The sequence below is a fragment of the Staurois parvus genome, unplaced genomic scaffold, assembly GCF_062004578.1.
Source record: "Staurois parvus isolate SC_StPar_1 unplaced genomic scaffold, SC_StPar_1.0 ptg000365l, whole genome shotgun sequence".
NCBI lineage: Eukaryota > Metazoa > Chordata > Amphibia > Anura > Ranidae > Staurois > Staurois parvus.
The window spans coordinates 7,394,016-7,411,340 of NW_028318161.1; the positions used below are offsets into that span (position 1 = coordinate 7,394,016).

The following is a 17,325-nucleotide window of genomic DNA, read 5'->3' on the forward strand; positions in this document are numbered from 1 at the left end:
AAAGTGGTTAAAGCCATTGTAAACCTTGCTATATGCACCTTGTGTTTTTCAAACAGCCTATAGTAGAGTAAATCTTCATATTCCCATGTCAGACATTTCTGCTTGTGTTCATACATGCGGCAAGGCACTGCACAGGTTAATGCATGACCTCTGTCGGTATTGTGATTACTGAACTTCCTGTAAAGAAACTATATATCCCACAATTCCTGGTTCTCTCAGTCTAGTGCTCCGCAGTCGAGAACTACACAGTAATTATATCTGACATAGGCAGAGCAATTAACAGAGCTTGCACCTGCTGCATGAGACATGTTTTCATCACAATGGCACTCCCACATTTGTGACACAATATGGAGGAAATTGCTAAGCATGTGTTGGACACTGTGACCTGGAACAAAAAGTTGCCTGTCCCTCTAGTGAATAGGGACAAGCTACCAGCAGCTTTACATGGATATAGGGGAATCAGTCAGCCATGAGACTACAACTTGCAGACACACCATGTTAGCCCATCATTACAAGGTGAGGCAAACATACAGCACAGGGTATATAGCTATACTTGTGCCAACACCTAGTTAAAACAAAAATATCTGAAAATTGTACAGTGCCTTTAAAGTTTCACATGTATAAACAGCTTTGAAGATGAGCATCCAGCTGGTAATGAAAGGGGAGATACAGTCATTATGGGGCCCCCTGACCTTATGGGCCTAGGCAGTCACCCTTTGTGTAGCTACACAAAAAATGACTAGATCACTCCTATATAAAAAGTAATATGGTGTTTCACAGACAAATCATAGTACTGCTACAGAACCTACCTTTGTGGCACCTGTGAGGCCTATGGTGAAATGGTGAGTATACCCAATGTCCCATTTCTTGAGGCAAACGCTTCTCCTTTTTGCTGTGTCTGTGGTGACCACCTTTCCATCTTGCAGGAGATGAAGTCAGTGGGTAATGTAAACTGATACCAGAGTCTTTGGTACTTATCGAATCACGGCCGGAATTCTGCCATATAAAACTCAGTTTAGTATTGTTGTATATCCTGCAATATTGCTGATTTTTGCAAAAAGAAAAAATAATTAAAAACAGAACGGGTTTTTATAGACTTTTTTGTACAATAATATAGTTCCTGTACTTATTGCTGCCAGACAGATGAGGACAGCAGAAATAAAAAAAAAAAAAAAGACAGGAGTATTAGGAAATCCAAAACAATTTTCTAATCTAATGCACAGCAGCAGTAGATATTATGCTATTTAATTCTGGGGAAGACAAGGGTAAACATTGAATTGCCTTAACTATTTTTTAGGGCACCTTGGCAATGTCAAATTTAGGCCATTCTCTAGGCCTGTGTGACACCATGCTGTTTGTCTAATACAATGGCAGCACCAGGCAGTCTGTGGGGGAGTTATGTGAGGCAGAGGAATAGCATTGAAAGGGACACAAAAACTCTTCCACAACCTGCGTCTTTACAGGGCTCATATGCAAAATGAATAGCGTATAATATATAACTGGTGGCACGTAATACTCCCTTCCAAATACCCTTAAACCTTCTTATTTGGGGAAAAAAAGCAAAAGGAGCAGGACCTGTCTTCCTTATTATCCTAAATTGTGACATAATAGCCCCTGCAAAACTACCGATGCAATTTACAATCAGTTATTTACCAACAAACCTACTTCCCATACATGAACATTCATATGCAGCTGAGAGGGCAAAATATCCTAATCAATAACCACAATTTATAAAAGCAAATTAGTCAGAGATTTTTATTCTGGTTACCGTGTGCCCTTATCATGGTTCTTCTCCAGGCTCAGCGTAATACACTTACATTGGAGGAAGAAGGCACATAATACCAGTAGCCTCTTCTTCGGAACGGGTCAGTCATGCTGGTGATATAATCACTCTGATAACCGAGGGCATTTCTGAGGGAATCAATTTCATCCAGTAGATTGTTGATCTCTCCAGCGTTATCTGGAAAACAAGCACATTTACTATGAGATCTATAAAATGAGATCTTGATGAAAAGCCTTGATTTGGAGTGCTGTAACTATAGTCATATGTGTTATTTTATCAGTAGAAAGCGCCTCACCAGCTCGGACATGATCCAGCACATGTCTAAGACGCTCTGTCTCTGCCCGCTGCCTTTGCAAAGTCTGGTTGAGTTTGTCGATCTCCAGTACCTGGGAGTTGGAGATGGTGGCTCCAGCATCTGCAGTCTGCATCTCTTCCTGGAGCTGTGATAACACGACAGGACAACAGCATACATCACATTTCCATAGCATGACAGAGCACTGATAATCCATGTATGTAGATAGGTAAACATATTTACTACTATGAGTGTGAAACACAGATAAATTCCCTGTCACTGAGTTCAGACAGATAGTAAAGGAAACATGGCCTGATAACACTGGTACTATTGGGGTAGCCACAGGTGAACAGATGTCTCCCTTAGAACAGATTGGGAGAAATCTTTCTGTCCTTTGGAAAACAGAAATTCATTGATTGCTCCTCCAATCAGGCTTACCAGTAGGAACAATAAATATCTCCTAAATGTATACCAATTAGTAGATATTCACATTGGAAATAGCCAATGATGTCACCCACACATGCGTGGCGGCACTCTCCTTTCAGGGCACACAGTATGCCGTTGCAGAGCACCATCCCGTGACATCATTGCGACCCTGGCCATTCAGTCTGGGCCCGTGAACCCGGAAACGCTGAGGGAACCGTGACAGTGCTGCGATGGAGGGCTCTGTGTGCAGGCAAGTGTGTCATAATTCGATAGTATGTGGTGCATACTAGTACATTATGGGATAAACTGGTGGGGGACCCAATTTTCTTTTTTTTTTTGTTGGTGTTTTACAGCTGCGTTAACACAGAATTCTGCTTTTAGGTCAGGCCAGTAAATCTGGGGATTCCTAGCAGGTTTATCAGGACCAAAGTGGTGGTAGTTTGCCTTTCCCGCCACTGAAGACTTATTTGTGTGAGTGACTGTATCAGGTTTTTTGCTGTGTTAGGGATCATTTCCGCTAAGGCCCCTTTCAGATCAGACAGGGTTCTCTATAGGGCTGTCGGATGGAAACGGACCACCTGTCTGTTTCAATCTGACTGTCATCCGGTCCGATGGACGGACAGGGAATGGATCCGTCTGTTTTTAGCAGGATCAGATAGGATCCTGGCAGGTGTAAGCAGACACATGTCCACTGACACCTGCTGCTCCATAGAGAGCTATGGATGGTCCAATAGGGTCCGCATGAAAAACTGACAGGAGGACCCGATTGGACCGGTAGTGTGAAAGGGGCCTTATGCACTCGAAGCCTTTGTGTGTGCTGTAATTGCCATAGAAATATCAACAGCTGCCGGGGCACTATGCATGAGGGGAGCTGTTAACCACTAGAGTACCAGCCTGTAAATATGCCCTATCAGGCAATATTTCAGTTTTCTGTGCTCTGGTTGTTTGACTGACAATGCACCCATAGAAATGTGTATATAATATATATATATATATATATATATATATATATATATATATATATATATATATAATTTTTTTAAAGACAGATTGAGCTTTTTTGAACGTATTTAATTTTAACTTAATTTTCGTTTTTCACTATACAGTGGATAAAAGACCAAAACATTTTGAAAAGAAAACTCCCTTATTTTCTTTTATAAAACATATTACATTTAAAAAAGCACACAACTCCCCCCACCAAATGACCCCGTTTTGGAAAGTAGACATCCCAATGTTATCTCATTTTAAACATACTGGTATTGAGGTTCTTAACACATCAAGCTTAGTAATGGTGCACTAGACATAGCACATACAGGTCATACACAGAGGGAGGAGGCAGCAAAAGGGTTAAAGAGTATGTAAACCCAACATTTCATACTCCTGTTATATGCTTGCTGTACCAAGTACTTATATGAAAAAGTATCCTATTTGCTTTGTATTTCTTCCTTTGTGTGAATGTCCTGGTGTTCCTGCCAGTCCCTCTACTTTCCTATTAAAACCTGACCACACTAGGCAGGAGAACACACCCTGGTAAATTCTCTAGCTATGCTGGAAACTTAGTATGCTCTCCTCCAATGATCAGTCCTTCACACAAACTCGCCCTGCATAGCCTTTCACTGGGAACATCAGTGTTCTTGTTTCTCCTACCCCAGCTCTTATGCAGCTGAGAACAGAGGGAATGTGATCACTTACAAAAAAAGAGGGTTAAAAAGTATTTAAGTTTTTTTTTTTTATCTATACACAAATGTTTTACCTTTTATTTCTGTTTTAAACTGAATGGGTTGCTTTACAAGGTGAGGGTTTACAATCACTTTAATGTATAGGTCACATACAGTAGGGGATAAAGATTAGAGGGTTAATGTCCAGGATAAAGGAGGTGAAGGGGTTAATTTACAGTCACTGCAGAGACAGGATAGACCTTCGATTTACAGGAGAGGAAGAAAGGGTTAAAAATGATCCCACATTCAAAGGTATACATCAAAAATCTGCTGCTGCCCATAATCTTCTACTAATGAATGAATGATTAATTGGAAAAAAGGAAGGGTAGGGGCTTTCCATGTTAAACACTAGTCTGTTTGCTATTGTTATCAATCACAGAGATTACAAATGTAATCACAGGGCACAGAGCTTCTCAGCTCATCTCTGTACACTGTGTCTGTAAACCGAGCTATCTGGTGATGGCTTAGATCACAGCCATTTCTGGGAGTGATTTCTGTAGAAATAAGTGTCCGCAATTTTGTCCATTTGGACATGCAGCAGTAGGTAAGTGGAAGTTTAGCAAGCTGGTTTTTGTACACCACGCTGAGTAACACCGCGCTGAGTAATAGTCCGCAATAGGGAGTATAGACATCCAAAAGGCTGACGCGTTTCGAGGACTTGCCTCTTCGTCAGGGCTCTGAGGAAGAGGCAAGTCCTCGAAACGCGTCAGCCTTTTGGATGTCTATACTCCCTATTGCGGACTATTACTCAGCGCGGTGTTGACCCAGCTGTTCTTTATGATGTGCCTTGACTATATTGTCGTTTCTGAGTACAACACATACTTTATTTTTTATTAAATATTTTTTATGGTAATGCACTAGGCCTGTGCGCCCTCTGTTTTTTCTTTCCTCATTCAGTATATTTGGATTTCCCCGGTCCATTTGAGGGCAGCAAGGTGTGCATGTTCCAGGACATTCTTAATGTGGTTGTAGCCTGCATCGAGTCCATCCCCAAGCGCAGGAGCATTTGTGTTTGCTGGTTCTGTATTCTTCTACATGTCTGGTAATGAGTGTATAGTGATTGGTTGAGTGAAAGCTATAACGTCTACAAACTAAGGAATTTATACTGGAATTGTAAGTATTTTATTTATACTACTAATGGCAGTGATCAGCGACTTATAGTGGGACTGTGATAGTGCAGTGAACAATCTGACACTAACTGACACTAACATTACAAGTGACCCTGGTACAGTGATCAGTGTTAATACTATAAACTGTCATTGTACTGACATTGGCTGGGAAGGAGTTAACATCTAGGGTAATCAAGGGGTTAAGTGTGTGCGAAACAAGTGTTAATTTGTGTAATATGTGCAGCTTTTTACTAAAAATCTTGTTTCTTCTCCCTGCAAAGCAAACTTTAAATGTGTGGTGTGATCACCATTTATATATGTGTGCAAGACCTACATATGCATGAGCACTGGGGGGAGCAGAAGTGATTTAATTTTTTTTTTTTAATTATACTTATTTTGTTTGGCTCTAAAAAAAAAAAAAAATATATCAGGAAAATTCTGGTAGAACCACTGAAATCCAAGTACATACGTCCATTTGGATGTGATGAAATAGCACAGCCATGCAAAGATCTGTCCCTTTATGGGCCAGGGACATCTCCACACCAGGCTGGAGAAAAGCCAAAAATGCGAGCTACAACATTCTGTTGGGGATGAAACTTATGAGTTTTGCAAATGTTGAAATAAACCTTCCATATATGATGGTTGGTTTTAATGGAGGTCGACTTTCTAGCCTTGAGGAGGGTAGGCATCACAGAATCAAAAACACTACTATTCTTCAGGACTTGGGCTTCAACGGTCATGCTGTCAAAGCCAGCACCTGCGAAAAACAGGATGGGATGGGTGATCGAACTTGCGACAGCAAAACTGCTCAATCATATGCAAAAATATTAACAAGAACAGAATATCAAGTTCTTCTTGGCCAAGCCCGTGCAATCACGGAATGCCTTCTATTTGTATCCTGTGCAGCAGCAGAGGAAGTTGTAGTGGAGGGAGGGCATAACTTAGGGAAAACCTATCCCCAGGTGTTACCAGGGCATTTAAAACAAATACCTGAGGATCCCTGGTTCTGAACACAAACCTGTCCAGTTTGACGTTGAATCTGGACACCTAACGCAGAAAAATCTCTGAACATTTCCAGTTAAAAAGCCCAATCTCCTGGATACAGCTGCTGATGCTTGAGAAAATCCTATCAACAATTTTCCACCTCGAAAATGTGTACAGGGGCTTGAACATGAACTTTTGCCCAAGACAAAGAAGGCCCACTTCTTCCTGAGCAGCATGACTTTTTGTCCCATCTCAATGGTTGATCTATGCTCCCGTCGTGGTAGTGAATGACAGCACCCTAGAGGGGAGGCCCCAAAGGTAGACAGACCAGTGAAAAATCCAGGATGTTCAAGGAACACGTTAGGCAGCTTTAACTGCTCTGATGCCTACATTCTCTGAACTGGGAGGTTCTCCTGAACACCTCCCTGGTCTGACAGGTTGGCATCTGTCTTCAAAACCTTCCAATTTATCGAAAGAACGGATTTTTCAGTATTCAGCAACTGCATGGATATCCACCATTCCAACGCCAACCTGGTCTTGGGAGTCAGATGCATTGGCAGATCCAAGGACTCCTATAGCTTGTCTTATACTGACAGGATATTGAGCTGCAGAGCTATGGAGTGTAACTGGGCATAAGGGACCGCATCAAAGGTCGCTATCATCTTTCCAGACCCACAGGTCTGAATCAAGAAGCTTTCCCATTACCTCAGAGATGCCACCTGGGATTGAAGAGGCAGTCATTTAGTCTGCAGAAGTAGTTCTTTAGCTTGAGCCTTATTGAGGACTATGCCCAAGTACTCCTAGCACAGAATTGAGACCAAGGCCACCTTCTGAAGGTTCAGTACTCAGCCAAACTTCTCCAGGACCTGTAACATCTGCTGGACGTTGGATATCAGTTCATGGACGATTGTTCGCTTAGATGCAGGTTGTCCAGGGACACACATTGGGGATATCCTGAGTTCTCAACAACCCCAAACTGAAGCCAGAGCACGTTGCCTGCAGGCCTAGCTCTGATCAGCAGACATTACAGGTTGCCCCTGCTCTTGCACATGGGATCTGGGGACAGTCCTTCTTGGTTGGTGAGGGTTTATGCTTGGACAGGGATTCTTGCCCTCTTTTGGCCAGTGCCCATTCACCTGAAGGTGACAGCATTACCCAAGTAGTCATATATATATGACTTCTCTGTGCCCTGTGATGTACAATTAAGAAAACACATCCACTCACCTGAGGTCACTATCAAAATATTGAGGCATGTTGGTGGGAGGGGTTATTCTGTACTGGCCAACTGTGTCCAATTCTCTTGTAGACAGCAGTATAACCTGACATTCTAAGAATTCTGTCTCTCTCAGTGGGGAAAGAAAAGAACTAGGATGTTTGTACACATCATAAAATTCTTTTCTTGGAGGAGTCCACTGAGGGACACAGCTCCCTACTCTCATATGCTAGTGTTCTCTCTTTGGAATGCTTAGTACAACTGCAGTGTTTTCTGGCTATAAAAGGTTTTATTGGGTTATGGGAGCTGAGCATTTTTTAATGCAAACTTGATTAGGTACAATATACTGGTGAGGAGGAGTTACAATTTACAGCAGAAATGTTTTATGAATAAAGACAGAAGATCACCTTGCAAATGGCAGGAAAAAACAAACATTAAAGTGGTTGTAAACCTCTGACATGAAATATAAACAAAGCATATCCATCTATAGTGTGTACTTGCCTCAATCCAGAGCGCTAACTTAATTTCTGTCTGCTGCCTCCTTCCTATCTGCACGAGTCACTTCTGACAATTTCTCCTGATACCAAGATAAAAAAGGTGACAGGGGAGGGATCTCCAGCACACACCCTGTGATTGACAGCCTCAGCTCTGTTCCTGTGTGCTGTATGAATGGGGTTGTGCCCCTTCCCTCAAATCAGCTCTCACTGAGCTCTGCAGAGTGTAAATTCAGCTCCCTGCCCTCTGCATTCTGTAAGCTCAGACAAGCTGTAAAAATTCTAGACTTTGTATGGCTGTAGAGAAGAGAAGACTGCAGATAAACAGGTACAACTTATGTAGGAAGATTAATTTCACCTCTGTGTATCATCTAAAGCTAGTCACTTCACTGAGTATATGTAAGAGTTTAAAACCGCTTTAAACAATGGATGAGATTTCTGAAAGTTCCAGACATATTTACATGCAGTGACTCCATTCTGTACAAAGAACTAGTGACTGGGCCCAGCAGTTCTCACCTGTCTCTCCTTATCTTGTAGCATTCCTTGCAGAATATCAATTTCTGCTTCAGCTTTAGCCAAATCTCTAGCCGCTTTGGCTGCCTGGGAGAGGAAATTATCTGCTTCTTGTATCTCCTGCCATAAAGATAAAATAACATTTTCCTTATTACTGATAACATCATTACCAGATCTATCCAATCCAAATACAATGGCGTCACAGTATTAGTTTTTATATTACTAAAAGCAAAAGAAGTGTAGTTTAAGAGGTGTTAAGTCACAAATGTTATCGTCTTTAAGGCTTAATGCCATGCCTTTCCATCTTGTCCAATCAGAGAACACTTTGCATTCATTTCATCATTCTCTGAATGGCACCCAAGCCAAGAGGGCGCCCCCTGTGGTTACAAAGCAGCAGGGCAACTGCCACTTACCAGCAGTGATTACTGTAGTAGCGACTACTAGCTAAAAATTAGTTACATGGCTAAAATAAAGATTAACATTGTGTGAAGCTTCATGTTTTGAGCCCATATTTTTAGACCTAACTACACTGAGGAAAAATGTCATAAAACACTAATTTGCCACCACAATTGCGGGTTTTTTATTGTTTTGTTTTTTTATAAATGTGCCATGTAATACCTCGGCACGCTCTCGGTTGATCTGAAGTACTGTTCCATGGAGAGACTTCAGCTGGTCTTTGGCATCAGTCAGCTCTGAGGTGGCCAACTTATCTGACATAGCCACGGCCTTCTTCAACTCCCTGAGCTCGTTATCAAGTCCGGAGAGCTGTGTCTGTGCCTTGGCATCCTCCATTTTCCTCTGGAATATAAGGGTCAGTTTTAGATATATATATATATGGAGTAAATGTGTCTAATTTACCACATACAAATCACAGTGAGAGTCCCACCTCACTCTCCAGATCATGCAATGCTCTAAGAAGTCTCTCACGCTCTTCATCTGCTTCCACCAGCTGCTGGTCAGCCAGACCTTGAAACTCCTCCATCGTCTTCAGTTTTTCATTTAATTGATGCATTTCTCTCTCCAGCTGCTGCACTCTGGACTCCCACTGCCTCTTCTCCTGCTGGATCTGCAATCACAGATTCGAAGATATATCAATTCTGGAACCAGAACAAACCTCAGAAACACTGAATACAAATTGTTAGATGAAAACAAAAAGCTACACAATGGAGTGGGGTCTTTCACACTGGCATTTCCACTGCATCTGCATCACATCTAGGCAGTGTTTGGAAATACAAGATTTACATGTACAATGTAATTTACAGATTTTAGCTTATTTTCTTCCACAGCATAGCAATAAATTAAATATATATATATATATATATACCGTATATATCAGCACATCCTCTGAAAACTAGTCAATGTCAGCATTGCTGACTGCAGATAAGGGCTCAGATTTTACACAGCTCTTGGTGCTCCTGGATAGGTTAATGAGCTGTAGGTTGTAAATTATGAAGTATAACATTCATACCCATAAATGCTAATGTGACAGATTTTCCAGTGCATTCATACTAAGTTTTAGGAACTACAAAGAGAAAATATTTCAGTTTTGATGTCTCTCGAGACTGGACTGGATAGAAGTCTCTTTTACCCTGGCTTCTGCAGCTTTGTTGCAAGCCTTTTTATATTCTCCAGGGGCCTCTTTGGCTTTCTCCTGCAGGGTTGCTATTTCCTTCTGTAACTTTCTCTGCCTCTCCTCCGCTTCTTGTTTCTCCTCCTCTGCCTTCCCCAGGACTTCATTTATCTGCTGCTGTAGTTCTGCAAGGTTCTGACCAAGAATGTCTGATGAGCCAAAAGACCTTAAATGTAAAATACAAATAAACTGTTGTAAAATCCAGCATCACTTCAATGTAAATTCCAGGCATGTAAAAAAAAAAAATCTACTAGATCAACGCCAGTACTGGTTGACCCCATCGGATAAGTTATGGGTACAAATAGAGAAAAGTTTGGTTCCAGCTGGAGATTTTCAAGCTCTATTACTTGCAAAAATTATTTTCCCCAAATTAATTTATACCTATCTCCCTTCCGACTCTGCATCCCTGGGTGCATGGGTGATGGGCTTATCTAAATCTGCCCCTTTTACCCCAAAGGTTAAGCTAGACATACCGTTAACAACTTATGAACACCTTATTCCCAATCTTGCTGTAAAATCCCTGAGAGATGTGGGCTATTGCAAGTATACCGACATCCATGCTGCTCAAGTGCGGGGAAATATATACCCATTTCTTCAGATTAGGGCCTACAGGGGCACCAATTTTAACTCGAATGTAGAGGTTGATGCTAAGATTTGGCATTCATTATCGAACCCTGCTGGACTAAAAAAGGGCATCTTATGGTTCTATAGATTTTTGCAGTATGATTCTGACACTTCCGTGATAGCATGCATTGAGAAATGGAAAAGGGGGCTGGGGAGAACCTTTACTCAGGAAGAGTGGCAAGCAGCTTGGTCTTGCAATATCAGTCTTTTAAAGTGTACTAACCACTGGGATAGCTCTGTTAAGATTCTATACTGCAGCTATCTCACCCCACATAAAATCGCAAAAATATACCCCTAAGCATCACCCGTCTGTTGGAGGGCTTATGGTGAGGTTGGAAGCTTACTGCACGTTTTGTGGGAATGTGCAAATATACAGGAATTTTGTAGTGATGTTTTTGATTTGATCTCTCGGGTGTCAGGGGTACAGACAAATCCTAATCCTCATCTAGCATTACTAAATATTACATTGAATTTATTTTCTGTTCAATTTTGGACAATTATTGCTCATATTCTAATAGTTGTGCAGCTAACTATTGCTAAAGCGTGGAAATCTTCTACATCCCTTCCTATTTGGGAGGTGATTAACAGAGTACACTCCCACTATCTGTATGAGAGAGCCTACGCATTTTCAAATCACACTATACGGGTATTTGAAGTTAAATGGCAACATTGGAACACTTTATTAAAAATCTCTGATTTATAAAGAGTAAGGGTCCATAGGACAAAGATTTTGAAATCTTCTTGTTGAATTCTGTTGGATATGTTGAACCTCTTTATCTTTCTTTTGGTCTTTTCCTCCTTTTATTCCTTTCTCCTGCTTTTATTGTTTTTCTTTATTTTTTATTTTTCATTATTGTATTTTTTTCGATTGTATTTGCAATGGATAAAATTTTATCCCATATGTATCACATGTGCCCGCTTGAATAATGAAGTGTGTACTGCTATGATCTGGTTTATATATCAGATAATGTTCTATAACTGCTGAATGTATTCGGCATAATTTGGACAATGTGTGATGTTCCTATGGCTACTGTTACAGCCGACTACTTCATGTTCCTGTTATTGACTTGAAAAACCTTAATAAAAAAAAAGAGTTGAAAGAAAAAAAAATACGTTTATTAGAAAATAAAGTGGGATTGTTTACTTACCAGTAAAATCCATTTCTTGAAGTACAGTACAGGACACAGCATCTTTAGTCTTTAATAATGGGTTATAGGCAGCTACCTATATGTGATTGGACATTGACAAAAATGGAAAGCTGCAGAAAAATCCCCTATATCACCCCTTTTCACTCCTAGCTAGGCTCAGTTTTGTAGCAAGCAATAGGGAGATCATAAACAGTAGGGGAACCCGTGTACTCCAAGAAATGGATTTTACTGGTAAGTCGCCATACAAACAGATGCCTGATATTAAAAAGCCCATGAAGCATTACCCGATCTGGTAGTGTGTGCCTTAATAGTGAAGGGAGGAGTCCTATACTTTAGGCCATAGGCTAGAATGGGGACTTGTCTAATCCACTTAGCAATGGTGGAGCGAGAAGAGAGCCCTTCCTCCATGGGAACCTTCAGGAAAGATGAAGATGGAATCCGATTGCCGAAAAAAAGCTGAAGCTGAGAGGTAGACTCTAAAAAATGTGTACCACCTACAGACAGTGAGGAGAAATTTCCTTGGGATGTTTCAGAGCAGAGCATAAGGAATGAAGGACAATGAAAAAGAAAGTTTCCGCACCCAGGTATAACTGCTCAGAGCTTAGCTAAGCCTCAGTTTTGTAGTGAGGAATAAGGAACACAGACAAAAGAATGGAGTGATCCCTTTGTCCTGTGGTATAGAGCAAGAAAATTATTTTACAGGTAAACCAAAAATCCTAAATTTCTTGATTGTGCACGCAGGGAAACTTCATATTTATGACTAATTGGGATGTCCCTAAGCAATGAACATGAGGGATGAGCAACACAGTAAAAAAAAAGCCAATAATGCTAAAAAGCCCAAATAGAACAAAACAGGGGCAAACCTCACTACAGAGCAGCATACAACAATTTTGCTCAAAAACTGGCGCCTTTAGCAGCCTGAACATCCACTTGGTAAAATTTGCTAATCACCCCAGGAAGCACGCTCCATTTCCCTTGAGACCATAGGCCTGAGAAATAAGATGAAGAAGAATACACCAAGACGAAATGTATGGAGAAGCAGCCTCACCCTTGTGAGGACCCTCCAGTAGAACAAACAAGAAATCACGCTGTCCAAACAAAGCTGTACCCTTCAAGCTGTTCAGATTATGAATAATAATTAAGGTGTTTATGACAAAACAATGGCAACACAAAGTCCTGATTCAGATGGAACAATGAAAGCACTTTAGGGATATAAGAGGACTAAGGCCACAATAGCACCTTATCCTGGTGAAGAACCAGTAAAGGTTTCTTGCAGGAGTATGCAGACAGCTCCAAGACTCTACTAACCGAATTAATAGGCACCTAAAGACAACCTTGGATGTAAGAACAACAAAGGATTCTCTCAGATAGACTCAAAACAGAGAGGTCTGTAAAACAGACAACAAAGTTAAAATCTCAAGGGGATAACGTGGGCCGCAAAGATGGAACAATCCACGTGACACTGTGCACAAAAGGTATTTACCAAGGAATGAGATGCAATAGGTCTCTGAAACAGAACTTCCAAAGCCAAGATTTGTCCCTGGATCACATTTAAAGTCAGAGACATCTCCGCACCAGACTGAAGAAAAGACAAGGTGCAACCCAAGTCATCCTGTAAAGGATGAAATGTGTGAGCCTTACACAAGGAGAAAAAGGCCTTACATGTACAATGATACACCTTCCTGGAGGTCAACTTTCTTGCCCTGAGAAGGGTAAGAATTAGACAGTAATGAACAACCTTGTCCCTCAGGATGTTAGCATCAACAGCCATGCAATCAAAGCCAGTGAGCGTAACATAGGATGGAAGATTGCACCCTTAGAAAGCAGGTCTGGCTGATCCTGAAGAGCCCATGACTCATCTGCCAAGAGATTGACGATGTCTATATACCACATTCTTCTTGGTCAAGCTGATGCAATCACAATTACCAGAATGCCATCCACCTTTTTTTTTTGCCTGTGTAACTAGTAAGGACAAAGTTGCAGGGAAGGAAATCTATAGACTGGAGAGCTTGATCCCATGGAGTCATCAGGGCATCCACCTAAAACTTTCGAGGATCCCTGGTCGGAGACACAAACCCGTTCAGCTTGTTGTTGAATCTTCAAACCAAGAGATCCACATCCAATATTCCCCATTGTGAAGAAAGTGAAGGGCCCACTCATGTGGACTGAGCTCTTGATGGCTGAGAAATCTGGAATGCCACTTTTCCACACTGGGAATGTGTACAGCAGAGAGAGCTAGAATATGATAATTTTCCCAGGAAAAGATCACATCTACTTTCTCTTGACTGGTAAGACTTGTTGTCCCTCCTTGAAGGTTGACTTATGCCACCACCCTGGTATTGTTTGACTGCACCCTGGTGAGGAGACCTCAGAGACAGGAAGACCAATGCTAAAAAGCCAGAGCGCATGTGCAGTAGGACACTGGCTGTGAAGCTGCAAGGTTTCACTTCCGGATTCTCTTACTGAAGATGCCGGTGCAGGGAACCCAGAGGCTAGTGAAGAACTAGCCCAGGTGATGACAGAGCTGGACCCCTGGGCAGGTAAGTGTCCTTGTATTAAAAGTTAGCAGCTACAGTATTTGTTGATTTTTTTGGAGGAGCCTGAAACTCCACTTTAAGCAAGCAATCTAACCAGAAAAAAATGCTCTCTTTTGTGGCTCCAAAGAGTCCCTTGAGAACATAAAAGCATGAAGGAAGAAAGCAGCAAACTCCAGCTTGTAACCTCTGGACACCACCCTGCAAAACCATTGATCTGCAACTTTTTAAGCCCAAATGGCTGTGGAGGTCGATAAATGTCCTACCGCCTGTGGAATTGGGGGCACCCCTTTACTGGGAAGAGGACTTGTCTAAGGACCTGAAGGACTTGGGGTTCAGGTCTTCTTATGGAATTGGGTGGCATGCTTCTGCTGCTTACAAAAGAAATGTGTCTTGGCCTCTGAAGGCTGCAGCAGTTTCTAACCTATTGTTTTTGCCTTCTTTTAGGGATAAGAATGTGCTTTTACCCACAGTCACCTTCTTAATGAAGGCATCCTAGGGTGACCTAAACAAATACTTGCCCTCAAAGGGCAGCCCTTCAAATTGCTGTTTGCAGAGAAGTTCCCCCAACCAGCTCTTGAGCCACAGGATCCTCATCATATGTTTCTGTAAAATGGATAGAAGTGGTGCCCAACCTCAAAAGCTGCCATATAAGTTTTCCAAGGCATCATTTAAGAAACCCAAAGTCCTTGTCAAATCATCCAGGTACTGCCTAATGGCAGGATCCCCTGGATCAGAATATCTGGAATGAGCCATATGCTTTCCCAAAAGGAGTTGATTAAACACTTACTGCAGCCAACACCAGCTGCAGGGCTGCTCCCCAGAGAAAAGAATGCCTTAAAGAGGACCTCAAACCTTTTATCCTAAAGTGTAACAAAACTCTTTCCTTATGCTGCTAGCATTAGTAAATATATAGGAAAGTATATCATATGTTGTTTTAAAGGAGAAGTACAGCCAAAGCTTGTTTGGCTGTACTTCTGTTGATCACAGGAGCGCAGTTCGTTCTGCATTCGTGCGACCCGTTTTCAGCAGACGGTGGGCTAAAGTCCACTTTTGGCTGATGTCACTCCGCTGTTGGCTGATGTTCAGGCTGGGGAAATATCCTGACTCTAAAGTCGGGATCCACTCAGATGTCTGGACCAGCACCTGGCTTAGACTCTAAGCAAGTTGGAGCCGGATTGATGAAGAATACTGTTTGTCGATAGTTAAATACATGCCTCAGAGAATTCAAGCTGTTGTAAAAGCCAGAAGTGATGCAACAAAGTACTAGTGGTGCACTGTAGTGTTTTCTTTTTTTTTTTAGAATTACAGTTTTCTGTAACACATGTCTGTGATTAGTTTTTTTTTCTACACAATTATACAACTGAACAAACATTTTCCAAGAGTGGCGAGTCCATACTTTTTGCCAGGGGTTGTACATATCAGGAGTCTTCAGAGAGGGGTTTTCTCAGCTAAGCACACCCTCTTGCATGCAGGCCTGGCCTACAGGCAGATGGACTCCAGAAAGTAAATGCTACATGAATCATCTGCCCTTACTCAAAACGGCCACAGCCAGAAATGTTAGGGGGTGTTTTTCAAAGTGATTTCTAAGCAAAGTAAAGCTTGGAGACATGGATGGATTGGTGATTTTGCTTTGAATATTAAAAATAAATTAAATAATATTTTCAGTTTGTGGTGCTCAGATGCAGTTTAGTGAATGAAACAGGGAAAATGGTAGTCTCAAAGGCTACCTAAAACTCTCATGGAGAATCTCATTGTGGGATGTCTCTTAAGAGAGATTTGTTTTCTTTCTGAAAGGTAAACCTTTGCTTAGGATATGTCCAGGACCACACCCATATATTCCAGGGAAAGAGAAGGCTGGAGAGAAGATTTTTTTTTAAAATTGACCGCTCAACCAAAAGTCTGGAACATCTGAATGGTCTTGTGGACGTTTGCTAACAGCTGGAAGGGAGATCAGTTATTCAGGAGAAGGTTGTCTAGACAATCTGCGACCTGGATGCCCTAAGTTCTGAGAAGGGGAAAAAGAGGTACTAGAAGTTTTGTGAGAGCAGATGATAGGCTAAAGTGCATTGCAACAAACTGAAAGTGATTGTCTTCCACTGCAAATCACATAAAGCACTGATGAGGTTAAATGGAAAAAGCAGATAAGCATCTTGGATGTCTAGTGATGCCATGTTTTCCCCTTTTCTTAGAGAAGCAATTATTGACCTTGCGATTTTAATACAAGAGTTTAAAACTTAAAAAGGTACAGTATTTGTTGAGTGGGGGCGCTGGCACAGCTACTCACTGTGACAAGAGATGGCTAAGGGCATTTTGCAAATCTGACTGTCCTTGAACAGTCTTTGGCTGATTTCAGAGAAGAACGCTGTGAAGGGGTAGAGTTTTGAACTCCATTTAGCACCCCCTTGAAACCACCGATCGAACCCACAGATCTGAGACATTTGTGACCCCAGGAAAGGCAAACTGTAACAGACGTCCCCCCCCCCACTCCTAGGAGTGAGAGTGCCCCTTCATTAGTAAGGGGGCTTCGTGGGCTACATCTTGCACCAAAAGAAAGGACTGAACTTGGGTTTGGAAGTTGAAAGCTGGGTAGAGCAATTAGGTGCTCTGTGTTCTACACAGGTAGAGACTCCTGAGGAAGGGGATTTGGGGATTTTCTGCCATGGAGTAAAACCTTTCCTCCTGGGACACCTTATATGAACTGGTCAAGTGCCTCTCAAAACGGACATCTTCCTTACAAAGGCATATGTGTGAGATGCTTTTTACAGATAGGTTCAGCTGTCCAGGTTTTTAGCCACAAGATTCTGTGTATGTGGATGGAGATTAGGACCATTCTGGAAACTTGTCTCATGCCATG

General features: G+C 41.7%; 1 protein-coding gene across 2 annotated transcripts in view; it reads right to left on the bottom strand.

Moving 5' to 3' along the window:
• The window catches only part of CNTRL (centriolin), a 192,376-nt gene that overhangs the window by 63,859 nt on the left and 111,192 nt on the right, over positions 1-17,325 (bottom strand). For both annotated transcript variants that reach the window (XM_089685257.1, XM_089685258.1), the window contains 7 exons: positions 10,121-10,328; positions 9,419-9,598; positions 9,151-9,330; positions 8,536-8,652; positions 2,079-2,223; positions 1,818-1,960; positions 810-996 (listed from right to left, as the gene is read on the bottom strand). In XM_089685257.1, coding sequence (XP_089541383.1) covers positions 810-996; positions 1,818-1,960; positions 2,079-2,223; positions 8,536-8,652; positions 9,151-9,330; positions 9,419-9,598; positions 10,121-10,328 — 1,160 coding nt within the window. The remainder of the gene's footprint in view (positions 1-809; positions 997-1,817; positions 1,961-2,078; positions 2,224-8,535; positions 8,653-9,150; positions 9,331-9,418; positions 9,599-10,120; positions 10,329-17,325) is intronic.